Source organism: Ruditapes philippinarum, unplaced genomic scaffold (assembly GCF_026571515.1).
Source record: "Ruditapes philippinarum isolate M1 unplaced genomic scaffold, ASM2657151v2 ctg1425_1_1_1_1, whole genome shotgun sequence".
In the NCBI taxonomy this organism is placed as follows: Eukaryota; Metazoa; Mollusca; class Bivalvia; order Venerida; family Veneridae; genus Ruditapes; species Ruditapes philippinarum.
In genome coordinates this window covers 1-27,211 of record NW_026864317.1, presented here as the reverse complement: position 1 = coordinate 27,211, position 27,211 = coordinate 1, and the positions used below count along the sequence as shown (strand labels likewise).

Genomic DNA, 27,211 nt, shown 5'->3' with positions numbered 1-27,211 from the left:
ACCTCCCTGTTCCTTGTTGGTTGATATTCATTTTTGACATTGGGTATTTTTAACCTTTTAAAATAATTTTAACTCGAGAAGAAACAGATCTCTTATCTTTAAACAGTTTAAATAAAGATAAATAGCATAGAACTACTAGATGTATTTTTTCCAGTACCTTTAGTTTGCTGCCGTTATTCAAGTATTTGAAATTTAAGTTTATCCTATATCATATAATTACCATCATCGGATACTCACGGTTGATTAACATGTAACATAACATAAATGTTAATGGTTCCGCCATGATTATCAGACGATGCATAATTACTAGCACCATTTGAATGGATTTTGTACCTAAATTTAAATCACAAATTCTTAACTCTTTAACTTGCATAAACAAAATTTTAGCGACTTAAAAGGAAAGTTATTGATGACTTAGAACTTCTTGAACTAATCAGAGATTAATGAACCATATACATCGGACATAGATTTTAAACAAAATTATATAACATGTTTTTGACCAAATCGCCATTCTCCCAAATGAGCCTTGCATCAACCAGAAAATTCAAGTGGTCCGACGGACCAGTGGGTTTTAAAATTAGGTGGTCCTTACCAAAATCAAGTGGTCTCGGACCAACGGACCAACGGACCACCGCTAATGTCGAGGCCTGCCTGGGAAAAAAAACTAGGTCACACTGCTTGTCTAGAGATAATTGTTTGGATGTCTGACTCAGTTTGATGGGTCAGGTAAGTGATCTAGGGCTATCTTGGCCCTCTTGTTAAATATTTGACTGTAAAATCCATTTTATCAATGTTTTAATGAGTCATTGACTGGATTTATTCCGAAAAACCTTAAAGATTTTTATTATTATTTATGTTTGATCTGTACAATATGTTACGGTTAACTTATATAGTTGTTGAAATTTGGTACCAGGATGGTTTTCAAAGTTCTCTCCCTTGGACTGTTAATAGCCAATATTAGTGATTTACTGTAGCTATTTTAGAAAGTGATAGGCATCATTATAGGAGGCATTATAGGGAATTTGCTTCTTTAGTTTTCAATGACATTTAATGGGATTTTCTTATTTTAGTCAATCTAAGATATATCTGTTAATTAATATAATAGATTTATGGTGTATTATTAACTCTGTTTCCTTTCCTAAGAACATTAGGTAAAATTACCCCTTTCATAAGTGATTTCCTGTACTGTCTTTAATAGTTTGGCGTCACATGAAATTTGCTATAACATTGTTAGCTCGACTATATGAAGTATATGGAGAGCTGTCCTACTTGCCTCGGTGTTGGTGTCCGCGTCTGGATTTCAGATTTAAGTTTTGGTGCAGTAAAGTATTTTTCACTATAATTTTTTCATTTCTTAAGTTATCAACTTCAAACTTCAGATATATGTTCCTTATCATCAACCACATCTTATGTGACAATGTTCATAACACTAGCACCAATATTTCCAGATTTATCTTTCCTAGAACTTAAAATTTTCCTTAAAAAATATTATATTTTACTGTAACTTCTTTATTACTTTATGGATCAACTTCATACTTTAAATATATGTTCCTGATCATCAACCATATCTTATGTGACAAGGTTCATAACTAGCACCAATATTTTCAGATTTATCTCTCCTTGAACATAGAATTTTCCTTATTTTTATTTTTTACTGTAACTTCTTTATTACTTAAGGTATCAACTTCATACTTCATATAGATGTTCCTTATCATTAACCACATCTTATGTGACAAGGTTCATAACTCTAGTACCAATGTTGCAAGAATTATCTCTTGAAAAATGTTATTCTTTACTATAACTACTTTAGTTTTAAAGATATCTACGTCAGACTTCAAAAACATATTCCTTATCATCACTCAGATCTTATGTGACAAGGTTCTTAACTCTCGAAGCAATATTCTCAGGCTTATGGAACGTCGGTGGTTCTACTCAGGTACCCGTTCGTGCCTGAAATAATGCACGGAAGGGCACCTGAGGTCTTCCTCCACCAGTAAAGCTGAAACGTCGCGATATGACCTATACTGTGTCGATGTGACGTAAAACCCAAAACAAACACTATTCTCAGATTTATCTCCCAGTTTGAACTTAGAAATTTCTTAAAGAAACATTATAACTTCCTTACTTTTAAAGGTTTCTACTTCAAACTTCAAATATATATTTCTTATCATTACACACGTTGTTTGACAAGGTCCATAACTCTAGTGTGACTATTTCCAGAATTTTTCCCCCTTTAACTTGGAATTAATGTTAACAACAATAACTTCTTGTCAAAAGAAGAAATATATTTATATCATAATTGATTTTTATTTATAGTTTTGTCTTCCTTACTTACAGTATTTAATTAGTCGAGCTTAGCTGTCTCCTGTGACAGCTCTTGTTAATTTTCATTGGAATTTGTTGGAATTTTCTTCTTTAAGTCAATTAAATTTAGCTTTTAACTAATACTGTAGATTTGGCACACCTGTCACAAGTGACATGGTGAGCTTTTGTGATCGCTTTTCGTCCCTAGCCCGTCGTGCATCCATAAACTTTCACTTTAAACGACATCTCCTCATAAACCGCTAAGCCAATTTCATCCTAACTTCACAGGAATGTTGCTTTGGTGGTCTGTGACCTTTAAAAATTGTTCAAAGAATTTAGTTCCATGCAAAACTCTGGTTGCCATGGCAACCGAAAGAGAAAACTTAAAATATCTTCTTTTAAGAAACTCCAAGAGTTAGAGCTTAGACATTCGGCATGAATCTTCTAGTAAGTGTCTTCCAAGTTTGATCAAATAAAAGCCCTGGGGTAAAAATTGGCCCCGTCCCAGGTGGTCCTTGATTTCCCTTATATGTATATAGTAAAAACTTTAAAAAATCTTCTTTTAAAAAAGTGAAATAGCTAAAGCTTAGATATTGAGCATGAAACGTCTTTTAGTGAGTATCAACCAAGTTTGTTCAAATAAAATCCCTTGCATGAAAATTGGCCCCGTCCCAAGGAGTCATTGATTTTTCTGATATGTATATAGTAAAAACTTAAAAAATCTTCTTTTAAAAAACCAAAATAGCTAGAGCTTAGATATTAAGCATAAAACATCTTCTAGTGGGTGTCTACCAAGTTAATTCAAATAAAAGCCCTGGGATAAAAATTGGCCCCGTCCCAGGGGGTCATTGATTTTCCTTATTTATATATCATATATAGTAAAAACAAAAAAAATCTTCTTTTAAAAAACCCAAATAGCCAGAGCCTAAATATTAAGCATGAAACATCTTCTAGCGGGTGTCTACCAAGTTTGTTCAAATAAAAGCCCTGGGGTAAAAATTGGCCATGCCTGAGGGTTCATTGTTCATTGTTACTTTATGTATATAGTAAAAACTTATAAAATCTTCTTTTAAAAACCTTAAAGAGCTAGAGCTAAGATATTTAGCATGAAACATCTTTTAATGGGTGTCTACCAAGTTTGTTCAAAAAAGGGCCCTGGGGTAAAAATTGACCCCTCCCAGATGGTGGTGGGGGGGGGGGGGGGCTCTTTGTTTTTCCCTATATGTATATAGTAAAAACTTAAAAAATCTTCTTATAAAAAATCCAAAGAGCTTGAGTTTAGATACTAAGCATGAAATATCTTCTAGTGAGTGTCTACCAAGTTTGTTCAAAGAAAAGCCCTTGGTTTAAAATTGGCCTTGGCCCAGGGGCCTATATACAGGTGAGTGATTTCAGGGTCATCATGGCCCTCTTGTTAAGTTATCTGAGGGGGACAGGGGCACATTAAAAGTTTTTATTTCAGATTTGCTCCGTTAATTTGCATTCTTGGATGAATATCTCTAGAGCACCAAATACATGAGTGTTGTGGTGTTTTTTTTCGGAGGATTTAGAACATTGTCAATACTAAATCCAAGCCCCACTGATCCAATGCGGCCAATCACTTCCTGCCTCTGGGCAGAAAATTTAGGACATTCGATCAGTAGGTGAAGAGAACCATATCTCACTCCACGCTGATTGCAGGCTTGGTCTATTTTTAGCTCACCTGACCACGAAGTGGTCAAGGTGAGGTATAGTGATGGGGCTATGTCCGGTGTCCGTCGTCGTGCGTCCTTCATCGTCAACAATTGGGTTGTTAACAGTCTAGCAGTCACAGTTTTGATTGGATCATTGTCAAACTCTGTCAAAAAGATTGTCAAAATGAAAGACAGATCGAGTTCGAAGATGGGCTATCTCATGTCAGAAACTAGGTCACAGGAGCTAAAAATAGAAAAAGCTTGTTAACACTCTAGTGGCTGCAGTTTTGATCCAAATATTCTGGAAATTTGTCAAGAAGGTTGTTTTCATGATTTCTAGGTCAAGTTCGAAGATGGGTCTAGGTCACAGGAGCTAAAAATAGAAAAAGCTTGTTAACACTCTAGTGGCTGCAATTTTGATCCAAATATTCTGGAAATTTGTCAGGAAGGTTGTTTTCATGATTTCTAGATCAATTTCGAAGATGGGTTATCTCCGGTCAAAAACTAGGTCACAGGAGCTAAAAATAGAAAAAGCTTGTTAACACTCTAGTTGCTGCAGTTTTGATCCCAAATATTCTGGAAATTTGTCACATAGGTTGTTTTGATGATTTGTAGTTCAAGTTCGAAGATGGGTCATCTCCGGTCAAAAACTGGGTCACAGGAGCTAAAAATAGAAAATGTTTGTTAACACTCTAGTAGCTGCAGTTTTGATTCAAATATTCTGGAAATTTGTCAGGAAGGTTGTTTTGATGATTTGTAGGTCAAGTTCGGAGATGGGTCATCTCCGGTCAAAAACTAGGTCACAGAAGCTTAAAATAGAAAAATCTTTTTAACACTCTAGTGGCTGCAGTTTTGATCAAATATCCTGGAAATTTGTCAGGAAGGTTGTTTTGATGATTTCTAGGTCAAGTTTGAATATGGGTTGTCTCCAGTCAAAAATTAGGTCCATTGCCCAAATATGGAAAACCTTTTTAACACTCTAGAGGTCACATGTTTGACTCAATTGTCATCAAACTTGGCCAGGATGCTTGTCTAAGACATTGCTTGGATGCGGTTGATGGGTCAGGGGAGTGATCCAGGGTCATCATGGCCCTCTTGTTTTAATGTACTGACCCAGACTGCCGGTAAGAGATACTGTGGCTCCAAAATTTCCTTATTTTAAAACTTATCTTCGTTTCTGGTACAACTTATGATTGGTCCAGTAATCAAGACTGTCACAAAGATGAAGAGTGGGAGGTGCCATTTGAACTGAGTATTCTCTCAGCTTTAGTGTTTTTGTAGTAATTTTGTTAATACTTATCAAGGTGATAACCTATCAACTTATTAAAAGCCAACAAATTTTCACAATGACAAACATCCTATACAGAACAAAAGGTGCTTATGGAAGCCATTTGCCAAAAATAACAATTGCAAATGTTTAGAATAAAGAAATTTGTGATTAAAAACAACCAAATAACAATTTGGAACAAAGTTTCAAATAGAAAAATAAATCTGTAAAATTTTGATATTAGTTTTAAATATTTAAGTTAAGAATTCAACAAAATTTATTTTTAAAACATTTTACCTATTTACTTTTTATGATTATTAATTATGATGTATTACAAAATTTTATATAAGAAACACCATAATGCTTAGAATAAAAAATGGTTTGTGGATGATAAATAATTCATTATAACAATTGAAATTTTGGCTGCATGCAGGGGCATTTGTGATGTGAAGACACATTTCTTAAGTTTCATATTCTAAGCCTCTAACTATAACAAAAATAAATACCATTTATTAAGTATTAGAATAAATTAACTTTTATTCATATCAAATATAAATAAAGAAAACAACATACACATTTTAACTGATTTATTAGTTATTTTGATAGCATCAAAGAACTTCAGTCAGATAACAATTTACCATTTGTAACACAGCTTTAATTGAAGTTCATAAAATTAACTGCACAATACCTAGGTACATACAGAACATTTCTATACAGATAAAGGTATGTTCTTAACAATTATTTAAGGGAGTTTTTCTCGGAACAAGTGGCAATGTTCATGTTTACAGATCTTCTTTGGTGCAGTTAAAGTTTTTTTCAGAAAACTTTGAAAGCACACATCTCTTTTGGATAATTTAGTTGAAATTGATATCAAGCAGTTATTGTTGCTTAAAATTCACTGTACATTTCTTTTTGTTAAACACATCCAAATTAACAATGTATCAATTTAGTACTGATGATATTATCATTATGTTATTTATGAATAAATGAAGCGGGAAAAAAGTTTGCTACTGAGATTCCTGGCTGAGCGAAGCCTAAAGCAGATTTGAGAGAGATTTTCGTGGGAGCATATAGTCGTTGGGTCGTCCGTCCGTCCGTACGGAATTCATGTCCGGCTCATTACTTTGTTATTTGAAGTCGGATTTTAAAACTATTTCATAGAAATGATCACAGTATTGAGACGACGTGTTGCGCGCAACATTTGGGTCACAGCATGACCATCCAGCAAAATCGTGTCCGACCCATAACTTTGTTATTTGAAGTCGGATTTTAAAACTATTTCACAGAAATGATCACAATATTGAGACGACGTGTCGCGCGCAACTTTTGGGTCACAGCATGACCTTACAGCAAAATCGTGTCTGGCCCATAAATTCGTTACTTGAAGTCGGATATAACAACTATTTCTCAGAGATGATCACCATATTAAATCGACGTGTCACATGCAACATTTGGGTCGCTACCTTGAAGGTCACGGTCACAGCATGACCTAGCAGCAAAATCATGTCTGGCCCATAACTTCGTTATTTGAAGTCGGATTTTACAACTATTTCACAGAAATGATCACCATATTGAGACAATGTTTTGTGCACAACATTTGGGTTGTTTTTACACTTTGAACTTTGTCTGTGACATAACTCTGACACTACAAGAGGTATAACTTCCTGTGTCCAAAACCTTTTCGGGGAGCATCACCCAGTTCAACTGGCTCTTGTTACTGCTTAGACAATATAACCTACTGTTTACCTTGACATATAGTCAACATATTGATAGTCTGTTAAAGAAAAGTTTCAACTTTTTTCAGGACCTGGTAAACACAAGAGAATGCTGTGAGGAGATAAAGGAAAGTAAAAAATTCCATGGAATCCTCGAACTTATATTGCTTGTTGGAAACTTTTTAAACACAGGGTCCAGAAATGAACAATCTCTGGGATTTGATATCAACTTCTTATCAAAGGTTTGTTTAAATGTCTTAATTATGGAGAAATATTTTATTCACTAGAATCTTCTGTCTTTCATGGCAGTTTATATGCTTGTCTTGACCTTGATGATGTATGGCCTTATTGAGTTAAGTCAACATTAAATCTGACTAGTTCATTGATTGTTTGAGATGTCGAGGATCAATACAGCATTTACATGATTCTCTCAGTGCTAACTTAATCCAATATCTGTCTGAACTTGTCTCAAACAATTATTTTGTTTACAAGTTTATGCAGTGTAACAAATAAAAAAAAAATCAATATAAATAAATATTTATAAACTTTTTAATCCTTACTCAGATGATTTTGTTTAATGGACTTGCTGTGCATTGTGTGATATAAGAATTGATTTTTTGTGAGTTGAATGAATCACTATATTAGAGCCAAGATACAGTCTGGTTAAACTGTGTGGATATGCAGAGTAGCCTAGCTCTATAATGATAGCAATGTACCATCTATAAATTCTTTATAATTACCCTGAATTTTCTGTTTTAGTTACTCGGTCATTGATGCTCATGTCATTAGACCAGATATCAGTAAACAATCATGTCCTCAGTTAATCAGTCTACAATTTCTAAGATATTGATTAATTCATTGATTATCTTTTTATGTCTTAAGTTAATTAAAGAAAATTGCTTCAGAATTCGTATTTTAGTGTAAGATAATGAAAATAAAACAAATTTTGTTACTTTATTCTAGTGGGAGGTAGTAAAAACCAGTTTATTTCTGAGTGATTTGATATTTTGTGTTTGAATTATTCATGAGCACTTAAAAGACAGTTAATTCTGTAGAAATGCTTTTAGTAAGATAGTATAGTTAAGTGAGAAATAAAAATGTTATTGCGAAATCATTTGATTTTCGTGAATTAAAGTTTGCTTTTAAAGAAGATAAGGTTACTAGGTTAATAAATTATTCATTTTGTACAGCTTTTGATTTGAAACATTTTTTAGTGAGATAAAATTGCTGTATGTTCACTCTGCAATTACAGTAAAACTTGTCATATGTGACTTTCCATGGGACAATATCAAAAAGGTCACAATTATGACAGGGAGTCTTTAAATCCAGGTTCCCAAAAAAAAAAAATCATCAGTTGTTTCAAAATGCTATTTTTACTTGTTGGTTTTTTCTTTGATTGTGTTTGCTTTGTGTTACATATTATGTAATATTTAAATATGGTTTGTTGAAGATATAAGATAATTTTTATTTAAATACTTTATTATAGTTAAAATGTTTTTAAAAATAAAAATGTTTACATGCATAATTATACAAATACAATGTATTACAGATATAAAATTTTAAAAGAAGAGTTTTTAATTTTGATTTCCAGTCTTCCACAGTTTTTACATTCATATCTCCTCTTTCGCTACTCATGGTTCCATATGATATACTGTTTCTTATTTTGCAAGAGTCAAGCGAACCATTTGAGGCCTTAAATTCAATCTTTACCAGCTGTTTGGCAAATTCAATTGCTTTTGTCTGTATCATTGGACCTGTAAGGTTGATGTTTCTTCCCGTTACATCACGACACCATGCCAATGTAAGGTCGTTGACTTCTTCATTCCCTGGAAAAAGAAGGAGGAATGAATTTTCTGCTCATACATGCAAAGTTCAGACAGTTAAAAGTTTAAGTTTGGGGGGTGTAGTGTATAAACAGGCAATGTCGGCCTTTCGCTTCCGGAGTGTCTGTATCTGGGTTTTGCCGACGCCCATTTCCTCAGCAATTTTGTAGGCTGGGGTGCCGGCATCAAGCTTTTTGATTGCCTGAATTTTTTCTCCAAGACTCAGGACAATTCTTTTTTTACATGCTTTGTCAGCCATATTTGTATGATCTGAAGTGCCCGGATTTTCGTACATGTTTCTATCCGCACGTTCTATCAGTTTCTATCTGCACGTTATCAGACGGATGTAATTTACTGCTTGGTCAAGTAGATGTAATCATTATTAGTCCCCTACCGGTTTACCGGAGGGGACTTTAGGTTTACCCTCCGTCCGTCTGTCCGTCTGTCCGTCCGTCAGTCCATCCGTCCGTCCGTCCACAAAACTGGATCCCGCGATAACGCAAAAAGTACTGAAAATATTTTAATGAAACTTGATATATGGATAGATGGCAGTATGGAGATTATGCACGTCTTTTTTTTTTCTTCCTATGTTGAAAATTCTGGTTGCTATGGCAACAAATAGACTGAAAATATGACAAATTTTACACATAAACTGGATCCCGCGATAACGCAAAAAGTACTGAAAATATTTTTATGAAACTTGATATATGGATAGATGGCAGTATGGAGATTATGCACGTCTTTTTCTTTTCTTCCTATGTTGAAAATTCTGGTTGCTATGGCAACAAATAGACTGAAAATATGGCAAATTTTACACATAACCTGGATCCAGTGATAACACAAAAAGTACTGAAAATATGTTTATGAAACTTGACATATGGGTAGATGGCAGTATGGAAATTATGCACATCCTTTTCTTATCTTCCTATGTTGAAAATTCTGGTTACTATGGCAACAAATAGACTGAATTTCAAGATTTCTTATTCTAGTTTTTAAGTTTTTTCACTATAAGTTCTTTATTTCTTAAGGTATTTTCTTCAAACTTTAAATATAAGTTGCTTGTCATCAACCATATCATATGTGGCAAGGTTTACAACTCTAGTACAAAATTTATCAGAATTACCTCCCTTGAACTTAAAATTTTCATGAAAAAAACATTTTTTTTTAATAACTTCTTTTTCTGAATGTATCTACTTCAAACTTCATATAAATGTTTCTTATTGTCACTCAACATTTGCGAGTGTTCAATACTCTAGCAAGACTATTTCCAGAATTATGCCCCTTTTGAACTTAGACTTTTTTTTGAGAAATTGGTAATTTTTACTCCACAACTTCTTCAATCATGATAGGATTTTAAAAATGTTATATTTTGATAACAGGGATGTTTAAAAAATAACTTTAGAGTGTCCTTCAGTCCGTCTGTCTGTACATAAAAACTGTTTCCTGTGATAACTTTTAAAGAACTTTTTTAACAAATTTACTTAAAATAGGAACCTAAGTGAATGGCCCTTCAGAATGTTGCTTGGGCTCTTACCGGTAGGGGACTTATGGATTGCTTGCAATACTATGATAATTGCTTGTTTATTTTTAAACTTGGACAGTTATAATGACTAATAGCTTCGTAATTATCAATGAACACCTTTTGCGATGGTGATAAACATTCGAGACTATGGTGCTCAATTTTGACGGACGAATGTCAATTGAAAGCGAGAAGTGTGAAAAACATAATTCTTTAGAAAATGAAAAAGTCGTTTAATTTGGTCATAGACATGTAACGGGACGCTAAATTTAAGGTCGTTAGTCGCGTCAGACAGGGAGTCGTTTAATTCAGTGACTTTATATAGTGATTTACGTTTGGCGGTCTAAAATAAGGAAGTCGTTTAAATCAGTGAGTCGCTATGGCAAGTTTGACTGTACTTCATAGTTTGACATTACCCCCAACCAACCTTCCCTGCAACCCCCCCACCCCCCCCCCCACCCCCATTCACACACTTCCGACCAACTGGTTTGAAAATTTAGGCTAGAAGTCTGTATGTACTTCTCTAAATCTGCTTGCTCAACCGACTTAAATGATAGCATTAATGATTGGAGTATTTTGTGATAGGAGTATTATTTTGTAATTTACTTAAGATTACTTGACTGTGTATATTATAAAGATTTGGACATTGACTCATAAATAACCATTCAATTTGACTCCAATTAGTGTTAGAACACTGCTTATACTGTTTAATTATTACTGAACATAAGTAGATTAAGTCTTCAGAAAAGGTATTTTGACCAAAAGAAATGGTGAATTGTCCATACTTAACATCACCTTATGCTATTCTGTGACTGACTGAATTAACACTTATGACTTTAAAAAAAAAAGATAGATAAACTGCCGATTATTTTGAGATTTTGTCTTTTTCTTTTGAGTTATTATAATATTTGCAAAATGTAAAAATCAGTAAACTAGGTTAAGATATGCCACTTTGTAAGTTTTAGAATTAATTTGCTTGATGATCTCAATGACCCACCTTGCCTCGAATGCTGTCACAGAAAGCAATCTAGAAATTATGGCATGTATGTTTAGACTAACCAGCACATAGGATAAAACTGTGGAGTGGAGCAACTCGGAAAATGTACGTTTGCCCCCCTTATATATCATTTTTATGCCAAACATGGTGTATGGGTAGCTTATATCAAGACACAACTTGGGATTTCAACCCATGTGTCTGTGAACAAGGTCAAGGTTACTTTGCCTAAAAAAAGAAATTCAGTTTTCACGTGTATTAACTTGAGATTGCTTTGACCTATTGACACCAAACTTGATGTGTGGGCAGCTTAATTATTAAGATGCAGCTTGGGATTGCTACTTACTGGGAGCAAGGTCAAGGACTTTTGCTTTCAATAGAACTAAATAACTTCGGTACACTTTGACCTATTGATACTTGGCATGTGTGTAGCTTACATGAAAATACAGCCTGGTATTGCATCTCAGATATTTTGAACTATTGAAACCAACTTTCTGTGTAGCATGAGTTTTACTTTACTGCCGTATCTCATTCCCTAATTCCTGTCACATCAATACTTGGTTGTTGAGAACCTGGTTTTTGTCGAATTGAGGCGCTTCTTGTTTCTTAATGTATCTACTTCAAACTTCATACATATGTTTCTTATTATCACTCAAATCATTTGTGAGAGTCACTTAATTAAATCATTTGTAAGAAGGTTCAATACCCTAGCTTGACTATTTCTAGAGTTATGTCCCCCTTAAACTTATTTTTTTTCTAGAAATTATTTTTTACTCAGAGTTCTTCATTTCTTATAGCATTTACTTCAAACTCCCACATTATAATAATCTGACAAGGGTTATAAATCAAGTGTCCATATTTCCAGATTTTATGATCTCCTCCTTAAACTGAAGTTTTCTAATTTGTTCTTTAAATTTCTTATTTCTTCATGGATTTACTTGAAATTTAAAATATATATTCATTATCAAACCTTTATCATATATGTTTAGATTTATAAGACATGGGTTTCCATGATCATTCTTTTCATTTTGAATTGAAATTTATTTGAAAACTACTCTTTTTTTTTCTTCTTTTTTTTTTTTTAATTTTCTTCTTTGTTACTACATGAATAAATGGTGTATTTGAAAATTTTATTTTACACTTTTCATCATGTATGACAATGTTCATAAGTCTAGCATATTTATTTCAAAAATAATAACCTCTTTATTTTAAGAATTTTGCTTTTAAAAATGTTATATTCTGGTAACAACCAGGGATGTTTAAAGATTTACCCTCAGACTGTCTGTCTGTCTGTCCATTCCTGAAAACTGTTTCCTGAGACCACTTTTAAAGAAATTGGCACTTTTCCAACAAATTTACTTTTAATAGAGAAAAGTTGAAACATTATTTATACATATTCATCCTGAGAAAATTGGATCTTTTAATTATCTGTTAACATAATTTCCTTACTAGGCAGGGAAACTTAACACATAACTATGATACAGACAAACTAAGAACTCAAAAGAGTTAAGTTAATTCATGTCATTCATTCATTCATTCATTCATCCATCCATCTATACATTTAATCATTCATTCATTCAATGGCATAATTGAATGGCCAATGGCCTATCAGAATGTTGCTGGGGTTCTAAAAGGTAGGGGACTAAAAATATGGATTGCTTGTTGATAAATATGATAGTATATGTGCTGGCATTGAACAATGAACATTTTATTTGGATTTTAAGGCATTTGGAGATCCACATCCTAAGTGTCTGTAGTACAATTGACAGTGTTTCAAAAGTCATCTAAAACATTCCATTATTATAAAGCTAAAATATTTAGCATGAAACATTTTTTTATTGGTGTTTACCAAGTTTGTTAAAATTATAGCTTTTGGGTCAAAATCTGTCACAAAACATTAACTCTCACTATAAAATGAATGTCCTTTCACTTCCAATCTCTCAACACTCCTTGATGAGCACTACTTTCTAGACCGATTTGAAGGTCCGGGCACCAACCTAGGGGCATTAACTGGAATGTAGCATTTGTTAATTTAAAGATTTATCAAAAAGAAACAGTTATAAGATCTTAAGTAAGACTGTTCAGGTCAAGATCAGGATTATATTAATACTGATTGTGCATGCCTTGGTACACATTTATTATGATATAACGTCTTTTTGTACACATCTTCCCAACTTGTTAAAATGTTGAGCCAAAGAGGCGAGCTGTTGTGAGTAATAATATCAGTTGTTGGTCAATTTGGTTTGTCCTCAATTTTTTTGGACCAAGTCCTTAGATGGCTGTCTACAAAAGTTAAAGTGGTTCATAAGTAGGTCATAACTGACATTAGAACTAAAAAAGGCATCAAATATAAAAAATTTAATTGTTTTAATGCCTAGAGCATGTAGCATAACCTTTTGGTCCTCATGGATCTTATGGAAATTATGCCTCGGGAACCAAAATTGGGCTCACCATGGGGTCACTTAGTTTATAAAGATTTGTAAAGTAAAACACTATGAAGAACTTGGCATGTAGCATTTCCTAATAAATGTCTGCAAATATTTTATAAATCATGCAGTTGAAGTATAAAATGAAACACCAAATGTGAATTAATTGCTTACTTCTGCATTTTAGAATTGTGACTTTTTTTAGCAATGAATTTCAGGTGAGTGATCCAGGGCCATCACAGCTCTCTTGTTTTATAGATTCATAATCTTCTCAAAAACCTTCACAGATATTCACTTCGAATTTGAAAAAAGGCCAAAATTCTTGCCAAACAGTTTATCAGAATTATGTCCCCTTTTCTACTTTACTATCATCACACTATCATACTACAGAGAATAGTAGAGTTTGCTGCTCCTGGGACAGCTCTTGTACAGTTTCCTACAATGTCTATTGGAGGAGGGGTGGGGGGAGTAAATTTCTTAAATGCTTGTATTAACACTGTACACAGTGCAAAATTGTTACCTCTGTCTTTTTAAAACTTCAATACATTGAAAGTAATACTGGAAAATACAAATATACCACTGAAAATATTTGTGGCTTGAATTGAACAAAAATAAAGACACACCTTTTAGTGTTTAAATTGATCCAAGTTGCATTTATGTACACATAGTTATAACCTAAAAAATAATAAGTACAATATTTGTTGTCTGTTATTTGGCCTGGAATATGAAAATTGTGCATAAAATCTAAAGACATACATACAGAATGCCAGACAGTTGTTATAAAACATAAACTTCTCAACCATTTTTATGTCTCTCACAAGTCAGGATTTAATTTTTACTTATATTGCAGCTTGGGAACACTAAAGCTCAAGACGGGAAGACAACATTATTGCATTTTATTGCCAATGTGTGTGAGACGAAGTACCCAGATCTTCTAAACTTCCATGAGGAGCTGTCACATCTAGATAAAGCTGCCAGAGGTATCTTATACTGTCTTGAATTTATGTCATGACATATATATCAGTTGTTGTTGTAAAATAACTTTAGATATCTTTTAAATGCACATTGTTTGCTGACCATATTTTGTATTATTTACTCTATTTACTGACTTTGTTTTTATAAATTGATTTTTTTGGCAAATTTGTATAAGTAAATACATGTGATAATTGAATCACACACTGTTTTTTGGATGGAGGAAGTTTATCTTGTGATTGACTTTGAACCACTTGCCTCTCATCATTGTGGGTTGGATTCTCACTAGGTTTAGATTCATTCATGTGAGGATGCTTTCCAATTACCTAATGGAACATTGGTGGAGCTCATAAACAGAGGGGCACCAAAGGTCCTTTTCCACCAGTAAAGCTGGAAAGTCACCATATGACCTTTTATTGGTGTTTAGGTCACTTAGTTCAAATAGACTTACATAAAAGAAACATTCAAAGCTTCTCTTATGAAATTACAATGCCTAGAGCTTCGGTTTTTGGGATGTAGTATTCCCTAACAGACATGTACAAATGTTTTAAAAATAATACAGCTTGGGTTCAAAAATGATGACCTAATATAACCTTTAAAACTTGTTACCTATTCTAGCAATGTATTTCAAGTGAGTGATCTAGGCCATCATAATAATAATTTCTTGGTTAATCTTTTTTAGCTCACCTGTCTGAAAGTGACATGGTGAGCTTTTGTGATTACCTTTCGTCCGGCCGGCCGTCAGTCTGTCCGTCGTAAACTTTTACTTTAAACGACATCTCCTCATAAACCGCAAAGCCAAATTCATCATAACTTCACAAGAATGTTCCTATGGTAGCCAACTTAAAAAATTGTTCAAAAAATTTAATTCCATGCAAAACTTAAAAAAGCCTAAGAGCTAGAGCTTAAATATTTGGCATGAAACATCATCTAGTCAGTGTCTACCAAGTTTGTTCAAATAAAAGCCCTGGGGTTCAAAATTGGCACCGCCCCAGGGGTCATTGATTTTCCTTATTTGTACATATAGTAAAAACTTTAAAAAACCCAAATAGCTAGAGCTTAGATATTAAGCATGAAACATCTTCAATTGGGTGTCTACCAGGTTTGTTCAAGTAAAAGCCCTGGGGTCAAAATTGACACTGCCCCAGGGGGTCATTAATTGTTTTTCCCTTTATGTTTATAGTAAAAACTTATGAAATCTTCTTTTAAAAAAACCTAAGCTCTAGAGCTTAAATATTAAGCATGAAACATCGTCTAGTCATTGCTTACCAACATTGTTCAAATAAAAGCCCTGGGGGTCAAAATTGGCTCTGCCCCTGGGCTCATTGATTTTTCTTATTTGTATATAGTAAAAACTTAAAAAATCTTCTTTTAAATAACCCAAATAGCTAGAGCTTGAATATTTAGAATGAAACATCTTCTAATGGGTGTCTACCAAGTTTGTTCAAATAAGGGCCCTGGGGTTAAAATTGGCCCACCCCGGGGTCATTGATTTTCCTTATATGTGTATAGTAAAACTTAAAATTTTCTTATAAAAAATCCAAAGAGCTAGAGTTTAGATAGTAAGCATGAAATATCTTCTAGTGAGTGTCTACCAAGTTTATTCAAATAAAAGCCGCTGGGTTAAAATTGGCCTCGCCCCGTGGGCCTATATACAGGTGAGCGGTTTCAGGGCCATCATGGGGCTCTTGTGTTTAAAGTATCAAAGTTATTCACTTTAAACTTTGAATACTTGTTCACTATCAAATGCATTTCTCAGAAATTTCTGAAAGCCATTTTTGCTTTATTATTTCTCTTGTTAGCTCACCAGAGCCGAAGGCTCAGGGTGAGCTATTGGTATCAAAGGGGGATGCTCCATCGTCCATCGTCATCATCAACAATCGTCTTCTTCTCTGAAACAACTGGGCAGATTTACTTCAAATTTGGTCTGTAGCATCCTTGTGACAGTCACACTTGAATTTGCTCATGTCATTTCAAATGGCCCCTTGTAGGGGTCAGCAGAGCTAAAAATAGAAAAACCTTTAAACATCTTCTTCTACAGAACTAATTGATGGATGATCACCAAACTTTGTCTGTAGCATTCTTGGGTAGTCTTTTATCAAGTTTGCTCATATTAATTTGAGTGTCCCCTTTTAGGGGCCGCTAAAGCTAAAAATCGAAAAACCTTTAAACATCTTCTTCTACAGAACTAATGGATGGATGATCACCAAACTTTGTCTGTAGCATTCTTGGGTACTGTTTTATCAAGTTTGCTCATATTAATTTGATTGGCCCCTTTTAAAGCTAAAAATAGAAATACCGTTAAATGTCTATTTCTAGAGAACTAATTGATGGATGATCACCAAACTTTGTCTGTAGCATTGTTGGGTAGTCTTTTATCAAGTTTGCTAATATTATTTTGATTGGCCCCTTTTAGGGGTCTCTTGGGGTAAAAATAGAAAAACCTTTAACATTTTCTCCTACAGAACTAATTGATGGATGATCACCAAATTTTGTTGACAGCATTCTCGGGTAGTGTTTTATCAAGTTTGCTCATTTTAATTTGATTGGCCCCTTTTAGGGGCCACTAAAGCTAAAAATAGAAATACCATTAAATGTCTATTTCTAGAGACCTAATTGATGGATGATCACCAAACTTTGTCTGTAGCATTCTTGGGTAATCTTTTATCAAGTTTGCTCACATTAATTTGATTGGCCCTTTTTAGGGGCCGCTTAAGCTAAAAATAGAAAAACCTTTAAACATCTCCTACTTCAGAACCAATTGATGGATGCATTCTTGGGTACTCTTTTATCAAGTTTGCTTATATTAATTTGATTAGCCCCTTTTAGGGGCCATTAAAGCTTAAAATAGAAAAAACCTTCGAACATCATTTCCTACTGAAATAATTAATAGATGATCACCAAACTTTGTAGCATTCTTAGGTAGACTTTTATCAAGTTTGCTCATATTAATTTGATTAGCCCGGTTTAAGCTAAAGCTTTAATGCCCCAGGTCATGGCATTTCTTCAAATTATTGTTTAAACATATTCTATGCTCATGTTTAATATGAGAATATATTGACATTCCAACACTGAAAAGCAGTTGTTTCAAATTTCAAACTTAAAATACAATTTCTAAGTTGACTGGTAGGTTTACTAAGCTTTTTTTGCAGAATTGTTCCCCCTTTTCTATGTTGCTGTTTAATTAACTATCAAGCATCAAGAAAAGTAGGGTGTGCTGTCTGCAGCCAGCTGATCTACTTGCAATATTGACATGATTTTATTCATTAATGCCATAAGTGTATGCCAATGTTTCCTTTCATTAAGTCATGCTATATCATAGTTGTAGTGTTTATAACTGATTATTATTATGCCCCCATTTTGAAAAAAAGGGGGTATATTGCTTTGCACTTGTCGGTCCGTCGGTCCGTCGGTCCGTAGACCAAATGGTTTCCGAGTGATAACTAAAGAACCCTTAGGCCTAGGAACTTCAAACTTGGTATGGTGATTGGTCATGACCAGTAGATGACCCCTATTGATTTTGGGGTCAAGGGGTCAAAGGTCAAGGTCACATTGACCTTGAAAGCAAAAACGGTTTCCGATCAATAACTAAAGAACCCTTAGGCCTAGGAACTTCAAACTTGGTATGGTGATTGGTCATGACCAGTAGATGACCCCTATTGATTTTGGGGTCAAGGGGTCAAAGGTCAAGGTCACATTGACCTTGAAAGCAAAACGGTTTCCGATCAATAACTAAAGAACCTTAAGGCCTAGGAACTTCAAACTTGGTATGGTGATTGGTCATGACCAGTAGATGACCCCTATTGATTTTGGGTCAAGGGGTCAAAGGTCAAGGTCACATTGACCTTGTAGGTAAAAACGGTTTCCGATCAATACCTAAAGAAACTTAAGGCTTAGGAACATCAAACTTGGTATGGTGATTGGTCATGATCAGTAGATGACCCCTATTGATTTTGGGGTCAAGGGGTCAAAGGTCAAGGTCACATTGACCTTGTAGGTAAAAACGGTTTCCGATCAATAACTAAAGAACCTTAAGGCCTAGGAACTTCAAACTTGGGTATGGTGATTGGTCATGATCAGTAGATGACCCATATAGATTTTGGGGTCAAGGGGTCAAAGGTCAAGGTCACATTGACCTTTTAATTAAAAACGGTTTCTGATCAATAACAAAAAAACCCTTAGGCCTAGGAACTTCAAACTTGGTATGGTGATTGGTTATGACCAATCAGATGACCCCTATTGATTTTGGCGTTAAGGGGTCAAAGGTCAAGGTCACATTGACCTTGTAGGTAAAAACGGTTTCCGATCAATAATGAAAGAACCCTTAGGCCTAGGGACTTCAAACTTGAGATGGTGATTGGTCATGATCAGTAGATGACCCCTATTGATTTTGGGGTCTAGGGGTCAAAGGTCAAGGTCACATTGACCTCTTAGGTAAAAACGGTTTCCGATCAATAACTAAAGAACCCTTAGGCCTAGGAACTTCAAACTTGGTATGGTGATTGGTCATGACCAGCAGATGACCCCTATTGATTTTGGGTTAAGGGGTTAAAGGGCAAGGTCACATTGACCTTGTAGGTAAAAATGCTTTCCGATCAATAACTTAAGAACCCTTATTGCTAGGAACTTCAAACTTGGTATGGTGATTGGTCATGACCAGCAGATGACCTATTGATTTTGGGGTCAAGGGGTCAAAGGTCAAGGTCACATTGACCTTGTAGGTAAAAACGGTTTCCGATCAATTAACAAAAAACGCTTAGGCCTAGGAACTTCAAACTTTGTGTGATGATTGGTCATGACCAGCAGATGACCCCTATTGAGTTTTAGGTGAAGGGGTCAAAGGTCAAGGTCACATTGACCTTTTAAGTAAAAACGGTTTCTGATCAATATCTCAAGAACGCTTAGGCCTAGGAACTTCAAACTTGGTATGGTGATTTGTCATGACCAGCAGATTACTCCTATTGATTTTGGGATCAAGGGGTCAAAGGTCAAGGTCACAATGACCTTGTAAGTAAAAACGGTTTCTGATCAATAACTAAAGAACGCTTCGGCCTAGAAACTTCAAACTTGGCATGGTGATTGGTCATGACCAGCAGATGACCCCTATTGATTTTGGGGTCAAAGGTCAAGGTCACATTGACCTTGTATGTTAAAACGGTTTCCGATCAATAATAAGAGAACCCTTAGGCCTAAGAACTTCAAACTTGGCATGGTGATTGGTCATGACCAGCAGATGACCCCTATTGATTTTGGGGTCAAGGGGTCAAAGGTCAAGGTCACATTGACCTTGTAGGTAAAAACGGTTTCTGATCAATTTACTAAAAACGCCTAGGCCTAGGAACTTCAAACTTTGTATGATGATTGGTCGTGACCAGCAGATGACCCCTATTGAGTTTTGGGTCAAGGGGTCAAAGGTCATGGTCATGACCAGTAGATACTTTATAACCCTTATTAATTGTTTGATCACTGGGTCAGAAGTCATGCATAATAACCTTATCACATGACTAATTGGCTGCTGATAGGGGGCATACATGTTTTACAAACATATCTTGTTTTTTTCAGTGTCTGATGAAAACATGAAAAAGAACATAAAAGCCATGGAGAAACAGTTTAAGGCTCTGGAAACAGACCTCAAGTCAATCAAGAAATCAGTTGGTGACAAGGACAAGTTCTCAGATGTTATGAATATATCCTTTTTGTAAATCAGGACAGATATAGATAAACCAGACCCTTTTATTACTTGTTTCAGTTGTTTTCATATCCCGTAGACTAACAATTTATAATTACTTCTAACATTTACGAAAGATAATATTACAGTAACTTTATGATGTACAGGTCAGTATCATATTAAGGGTCACCTAAAAGTAGCTTTAAAAGTTTTCTTATTTTGCTTTTGCTTTAATAGGAAACAAGAAGTTTTTTTTAAAGATATTCAGACAAAGTAAAGCTGCTTTTATTATACATAGGTTGTTTCACAGTTTTGTCATAGCATCTTATGTTTAGATCTGGGGAACACTTCAGGATATGTTTCTAAATGAAACTGTCGTGTTTTGGTAAGTGTTTTGGTACACTCAACCTATGCATATACACATGATATATACTAAATATGCAAAGTAGGGATGGCAACGAGTACCAGACGAATATCGGTTAACAAAATTGATATTTATTTACTGAGAAAAATATATAATTTCTATTATTTTTTTTGCGATTTAGAAAGATGAGTGTATCCAATTAGTTCAGAAATTCGGAGATGTACATGTATCTTCATAAATACCTGTTAAATGCAACCAAAACATCCTTGCAAAGGTGCGAAAATGATATCATAAATTTAACAAGGCGATCAACAGTTTGACACGTGCATGGGATCAAACACCTTACTCACTTACCTCATTTGGCTTCTTATGATATTTCATTACCTTAAATTGTGCATGAATTAAAATGTAAAATATAATGTTGTCTAATTAATTTTCAATTAATTTGTTTATTGGTTATTCTACCTTACAGTCCTATTTATAGTTACAAATTCCTAGAAAACGAAAAAAGCATGCAGTATTAATATTGTGTGATAAAACTTTGAAGATCATTAGAAATCATCCGAGTAACAGAGTACTAGATCGGAAAAATGACCGAGTACTCAAGTTTTACTTTTGGTATTTGTTGCCATCTCTAATGCAAAGATATAGGGAAACTTTTAAATCAATTGAAAACATTAATAATATTATCATGAACACTGAGAGTATCCAATATATTTTGGAGTTTTGATATTTGGTGTCTTTTGGTATATGTAAGGATCGTGAGCGTTATTGGTAGTCTCAATATATTGGACAAACTTACAAAAAGTCATTTTTAACTGTAAATTCTTATGATGAATAAGCTATTCACTAGAAAGTTAATGAAATTTCAAAAGCAATGTAAAATGTTTAATGGGAAAAAATATTTCACAGATCTCAACTATCAGAAAAATTTAAACTAGAAAGTTTGTTTCTGATTCTCCTTTATATTATTATACCTCACAAACAAAGTTTACAGGGGTATATAAGGAGTCAGCTTGTCAGTTTGTTGGTCAGTCCACTTCATTGTTTACGGACAATAACTAGAGGTATTGTAATCCAACTTAGTATATAGCAACCTTATGTGGAAACCCCTTTTGGACCTGCTGGGGTCAAGACTAATTATCTCATTTCAGGTAATACACAAGATACCCTTATAATGGCTATTATAATGCTATTGATTAAGTTGTACATGTATTTTATTGAGGTAATATAGAAAACCTAAAAATAATTCTTAAGTACAGTAAACAATTTATTGGACACCAAAAATTATTTTCTTGAAAACAAAGAGTACATTCTAACGTGAAATAATTTCTGTTTAATTACAGTAATTGAGAAGTTAAGAGAAGTTTTCTTATTCAATAAGTAGTATAACAAGTAATTTTCTTGATATATTTGCATGGAAAATAATTACAGTGTAACTTAAAACCAGCTTTCTTTGTGACGAGACAATTTAATTAGGACCTTATTTTCTTTTACACCAGACTGAAATTATTGACTTCATGTTAAAAGTGAGACAAATGTAACAAGTAAATAATAATTAAATATGAATGTGTCTACTTGCATTTGAGCCAGTATGTATTTTAAGTGTACAGGATGTTTTTCATTGGCATACTTGATAAATATAAAGGAGTTATTTACTGCTCCCAGAAGGTAGGGGTGGGGCATTATTGTTGCTGAAAGTAATTAGTAATATCAAAGAACCATCACTCTATATTACTCAGTTTTTAGCTCACCTGGCACAGATTGGCCCCACCCCAGGGGGTCATTGATTTTATCATATGTAGATAGTAAAAACAAAAATAAATCTTCTTTTAAAATACCCAAAGAGATAGAGATTAGATATTTAACATGAATCATCTTCTAGTGGGTGCCTACCAAGTTTGTTCATATAAAATCCCTGGGGACATGTATGTTACTAGACTTATCTTTACAGAAAGCTGTAACAGATAGATAAGCTGCAAGGAGCTCTAGATAATTTATATGATGATCTGCCTCTGTGGTGGTCCATCTACCACCTATTTTTTGTTTCGCACATATTCCAGCTAATCCAGCCAATCCTAAGGATGAGGCATAATGACTAAATTTGCATTACCATGATCAATAACCCTTTCTTGGGAACACAAATTATCTATCCACCATTTCAGTTCACTTTTCATTTCATCTGTTACATGCATTTTACAAGAATAATCACCTTTCGAAAGTTTTAATGCATGAATTTTCTATTTTTCTGTAAAAGAGTTGACCATACTCAACAGCTGAAAAGCTTGAGACTATCAGGCCTAGAATTCTAGCTACAATTTGAATTGAAACTTGATATTTTCTGTATAGATCTTTGCATTCTTGCAATAGTGTTAACACTTTTGTTTCTGGAAGGGTTACAACCATTTTTATGCCACCGCAGCATCTGCGATGCAGTGGCATATAGCGATTCACCTGTGTGTGTATGTATGTATGTGTGTTATATAGATTATATAGTGAACTTAAAAAAATCCTCTTGTGAAAAACTACTAGTCCAATTTCAACCAAACTTGGCAGGATTGATCCTTGGGGAAAGGGCTTCCAAAGTTGTTCAAAGAATTTCATACCATGCAGAAATCTGGGTACCATGGTAACCAAAAGGAATTTTAAGAATAAATTTTGAAAATCTTCTTGTAAAGACCCAAAAGGCCTAGAGCTTAGATATTTTGCATAAGGCATTGTCTGGTAGACCTCTTCCAAGATTGTTCAAATTATAGCCCTGGGGTCAAAATTGGTCCCGCCCAGGGGGTCATTGACTTTCACTATATGTACATATAGTAAAAACTTAAAATACCTTCTTGTTTTGAGGTACAGATTGATTTTCACTATGTACATATAGTAAAAGATTATCTTACTGTCTGAAGGTACAAGGCTTAGAGCTTTGATATTGGTATATAATATCATCTATGGGTCCTCTACCAAAGTTGTTTAAATTATGCCCCTAGTGTTAAAATTGCCCTGCCCCAGAGGCGATAGTTTTTCTTATATCATATGTATAAAGTAAAAACTTGAAAAATCTTTTTCTCTGAATTGACAAAGGCTGGAGGTTGAATATTTGGCATGAGACATTGGGTAGTGAACCTCTACCATATGAACAGCTGATTGACAAAAATAGATTCTCAAACCCAAACACTTGGGCTTATATATGTGTTACCAAATAAATTGCAAACAAATTGAAATTTCAAATTATTTAAGCAACCTTGTTGCCTAAAATTTAAATACATTGTATATAAAAAGAATAAGCACGCTTGTTAAGACTTAGAGACTATAAAAGTTTACTGCACTTTCACAAAAAATTTCTACAGCACCTGTAGATAAAAAGAATCATCTGCACAAAACAAATCTTCAAGCGCACCAAATAATCACGGTCATGGTTTGCGCGCATCTCATGAGCACGAGAGTAGTGTATGACGTAATAGAATTTTGTAGTTTATTTTCCACCTTCGTTCATCTATGATATGACTGACATTTGATTTTGCTCTTGATATTGATTGGGCAATACTGTATTTCTAGAAACTAATTCGAGCTTATTAAATTAGCGCTTTTCGCGTTGAATACATTTCAGCGAATGTTTGTATCCGCGAAAAAGTTGCATGTAACAAATCTGCGAAAATTTGTAGCTTAGAATTTCGACAGCGCACATCATTCATATTAAGGGCAACATACAAGTTCAAAATGTTCTTTAACTCAAACTTGCCACTTAGGCAAGAAAATACAGCAGTTCACACACATTTAGAAAAGGCACTAGCTTGCATAAGAGATCAACAGAAGCATGTTATAGGACTCTTTAGGAACCTTAACAATAGTAAAACAATATATGCTATCATTCCTTATATCATATTGTACATTTCATTCTGCAACTTTTATATGTTGATATAAACATTTTTAGTTTATTTTTATTCAAAATGTAGGAGTATGGCAAAAAAGTAGGAAAGTAGGCAAAAGTAGGACTAATTTCAAGCCTGTATAATAAAAGTGCCACAATGGCTTTTAAATTTGGTCATGATTTGATGATTTTTGGCAGAGTTATGCCCCTTTTACTTTGAAAAAAAAAAGAAATTTTCAGTTTCTGTTCAGTATCTACCACACAATTGTACACATTCAACTCAAATTAAAAATATGTATATGCCATAGGTAGATAAATGTGTAGGTCAAGTTCAAATTTTGTCATGGTTCCTTGATTTTTAACATAAAAAAGTAAGATATTTCCAGTTTCCAATCATTATCTCCCTTACAGCTGTACACATTCAACTCAAATTTGACATATGGATACATCTAAGGAATGTGCAGGTAAAGTTGGAATTTGGTCATGGTTCGATGATTTTTGGCAGAGTTATGCCTCTTTGACTTTGAAAAAAAAAGGAGGAAATTTTCAGTTTCCGTTCATTATCTCCCCAACTCTTGTACATATTCAACTCAAATTTAAAATATGGATATGTCATAAGAATACACTGGTCAAGGTCGCATTTGGTCATCGTTTGATGATAACTGACAGAGTTATCCCTCTTGAACTTTGAAAAAAAAACAGAAAATTTTCGTTTCCGTTCATTATCTCCCCAATGGTTGTACACATTCAACTCAAATTTGACATATAGAGATAAGCAGTTCAAGTTTTAATTTGGTTGTGGTTCAATGATTTTGGACAAAGTTATCTCTCTTGAATGTTTGAAAAAATTTGAAATTTTCAGTTTCAGCACTCATACTTTTGTGGAAATGTATGTAGTCATTATTTTGGCTACAAATATGCAATTTGCAATTTACAAAAGGTTAACACTGAATTGTGTCAGTGCCTTGAACTTTGTATAAAAATGGTTTGTGTTTACATTGAATAGTTTAAAGGGCTTTGAACTTAGAATGAAAAAAATAGTTTGTGCAAATAAATTTGTAACTAAATATTATACATAACATTTGAAATTAAAATTTACTGCATGCGGGGGCATCCGTATTCTAGTTACTTTTAAATTTTGTCTGGACTACTCCTATTATACTACTAATTCAATTTCAATGAAACTTTACATGATTAATCAATAGTTCATGTACTTTGGCATATTGCACAGGTTTTTCGCTTGAATGAGTTATTGTCCCTGAATGAAAAAGATGTTTTGGCCTACTTAGGATTTTTGTGTTGCCAGCTACACAGAAACTACATGTGCAATTTCATCCAAACTTTACAGGAATGATACGTACCAAGTCTAGTTGTGCATATCATGTAATAGGTACCTGGTGATAGAATGAAAATACCCCACATTTACTTGTAGGGATACAGTATAAATGATTATTCCAACATTTTAATCTTTGCATTTAAATATGTTAAGAGTAAAATATATATATGAAAAAGTAGTATTTACCATGAATTTATGTATCATTTTCCCTAGAATTGCAAAGTTTAAAAATGGTACAAAAGTGACTGCTTATCTATTTGTTGCTAAATTTGTTTTCATTATTCATGTCAGTTTTCAATTTGAGGCAGGCTATTTTATGGTAAATTGCCATGTTTTTGGTTTGTAATCACCTGATGTCTGCAGTCTATTATCTGTCATTATCCACAGTTTCTGTATATAACATCTGCTTCCATTCCATACAGTAGATTTTGATGGAACTTCACAGCAATCATCTTGATGTGACCTTAAGAATTATGCAGGCGATTTAGTTCTTATGTATAAGAGGTCACAGGAGTAAAAGATATTTACATTTTCAATTTAGAAACAACAAGAGTTTTGGTATTTAGTTTGTATTTTTATAATGCAGCGGTAATCAAGTTACCAAAAAATCAAAATTCGAATAATATGTTTTTCTTTCTAATGATAAAAGCTTCATATTAAACAAACTTACTTAAACAATTATAATGAATGAAAGGACAATGTAGTTTTTATAAAAATTGAACAACTATTAAACACCAAGAGTTTGAACATTGCCTGATATTTAAATATATATAAACATTAGTTCTCATTAACACCACAAGTTATATACTTTTATGTAGTATGCCATTATATATTGTTTGTAGTGAAAAAGTTCAGTATAGAAACATGATGTTAATTTAATATATTTGAACATTGTCTAATGCAGGGTTTGAAAGCGTGTTAAGATGCTTTCCTGAAAATATGGTTTTCTCTTGCCTATTATTATTTCCTTAATTTATCACAAATTTAAAGCTAGTTATTTGATTTTAATTTTCAAATCAAGAATATTTCTGTAAAATGTGTTCATTGGACAATATTGTTCTTATTCATGCCTTGATGTTTAGATTTATTTCCTTAACTAAGGTTCACGTATTCCTTGGGTCAGCTAAAGAACAGTTTGAAGTATTAAACACAATGTATAAACAATTAGATAGCCAGTATAAAACATTAGCAAAGTACTACTGTTTTGATCTAAACAAGTACAGTGTGGAGGAATTCTTTGGAGATATCCAAAGTATTTAAAGATGGATTCTTGTAAGGTTTTTTT

The 27,211-nt window shown here is 33.7% G+C and overlaps 1 protein-coding gene across 1 annotated transcript in view; it reads left to right on the top strand.

Annotated features, from left to right (window-relative positions):
- LOC132725171 (protein diaphanous homolog 2-like) overlaps positions 1-27,198 on the top strand; it is a gene marked incomplete at its 3' end in the record, with an annotated part of 109,470 nt that extends 82,272 nt beyond the window's left edge. Inside the window, 4 exon segments of the mRNA XM_060710257.1 lie at positions 7,049-7,201; positions 14,572-14,701; positions 20,256-20,380; positions 27,034-27,198. Of these exon segments, the coding sequence (XP_060566240.1) occupies positions 7,049-7,201; positions 14,572-14,701; positions 20,256-20,380; positions 27,034-27,186 (561 nt within the window).
- Positions 27,199-27,211: the final 13 nt, after the last annotated feature.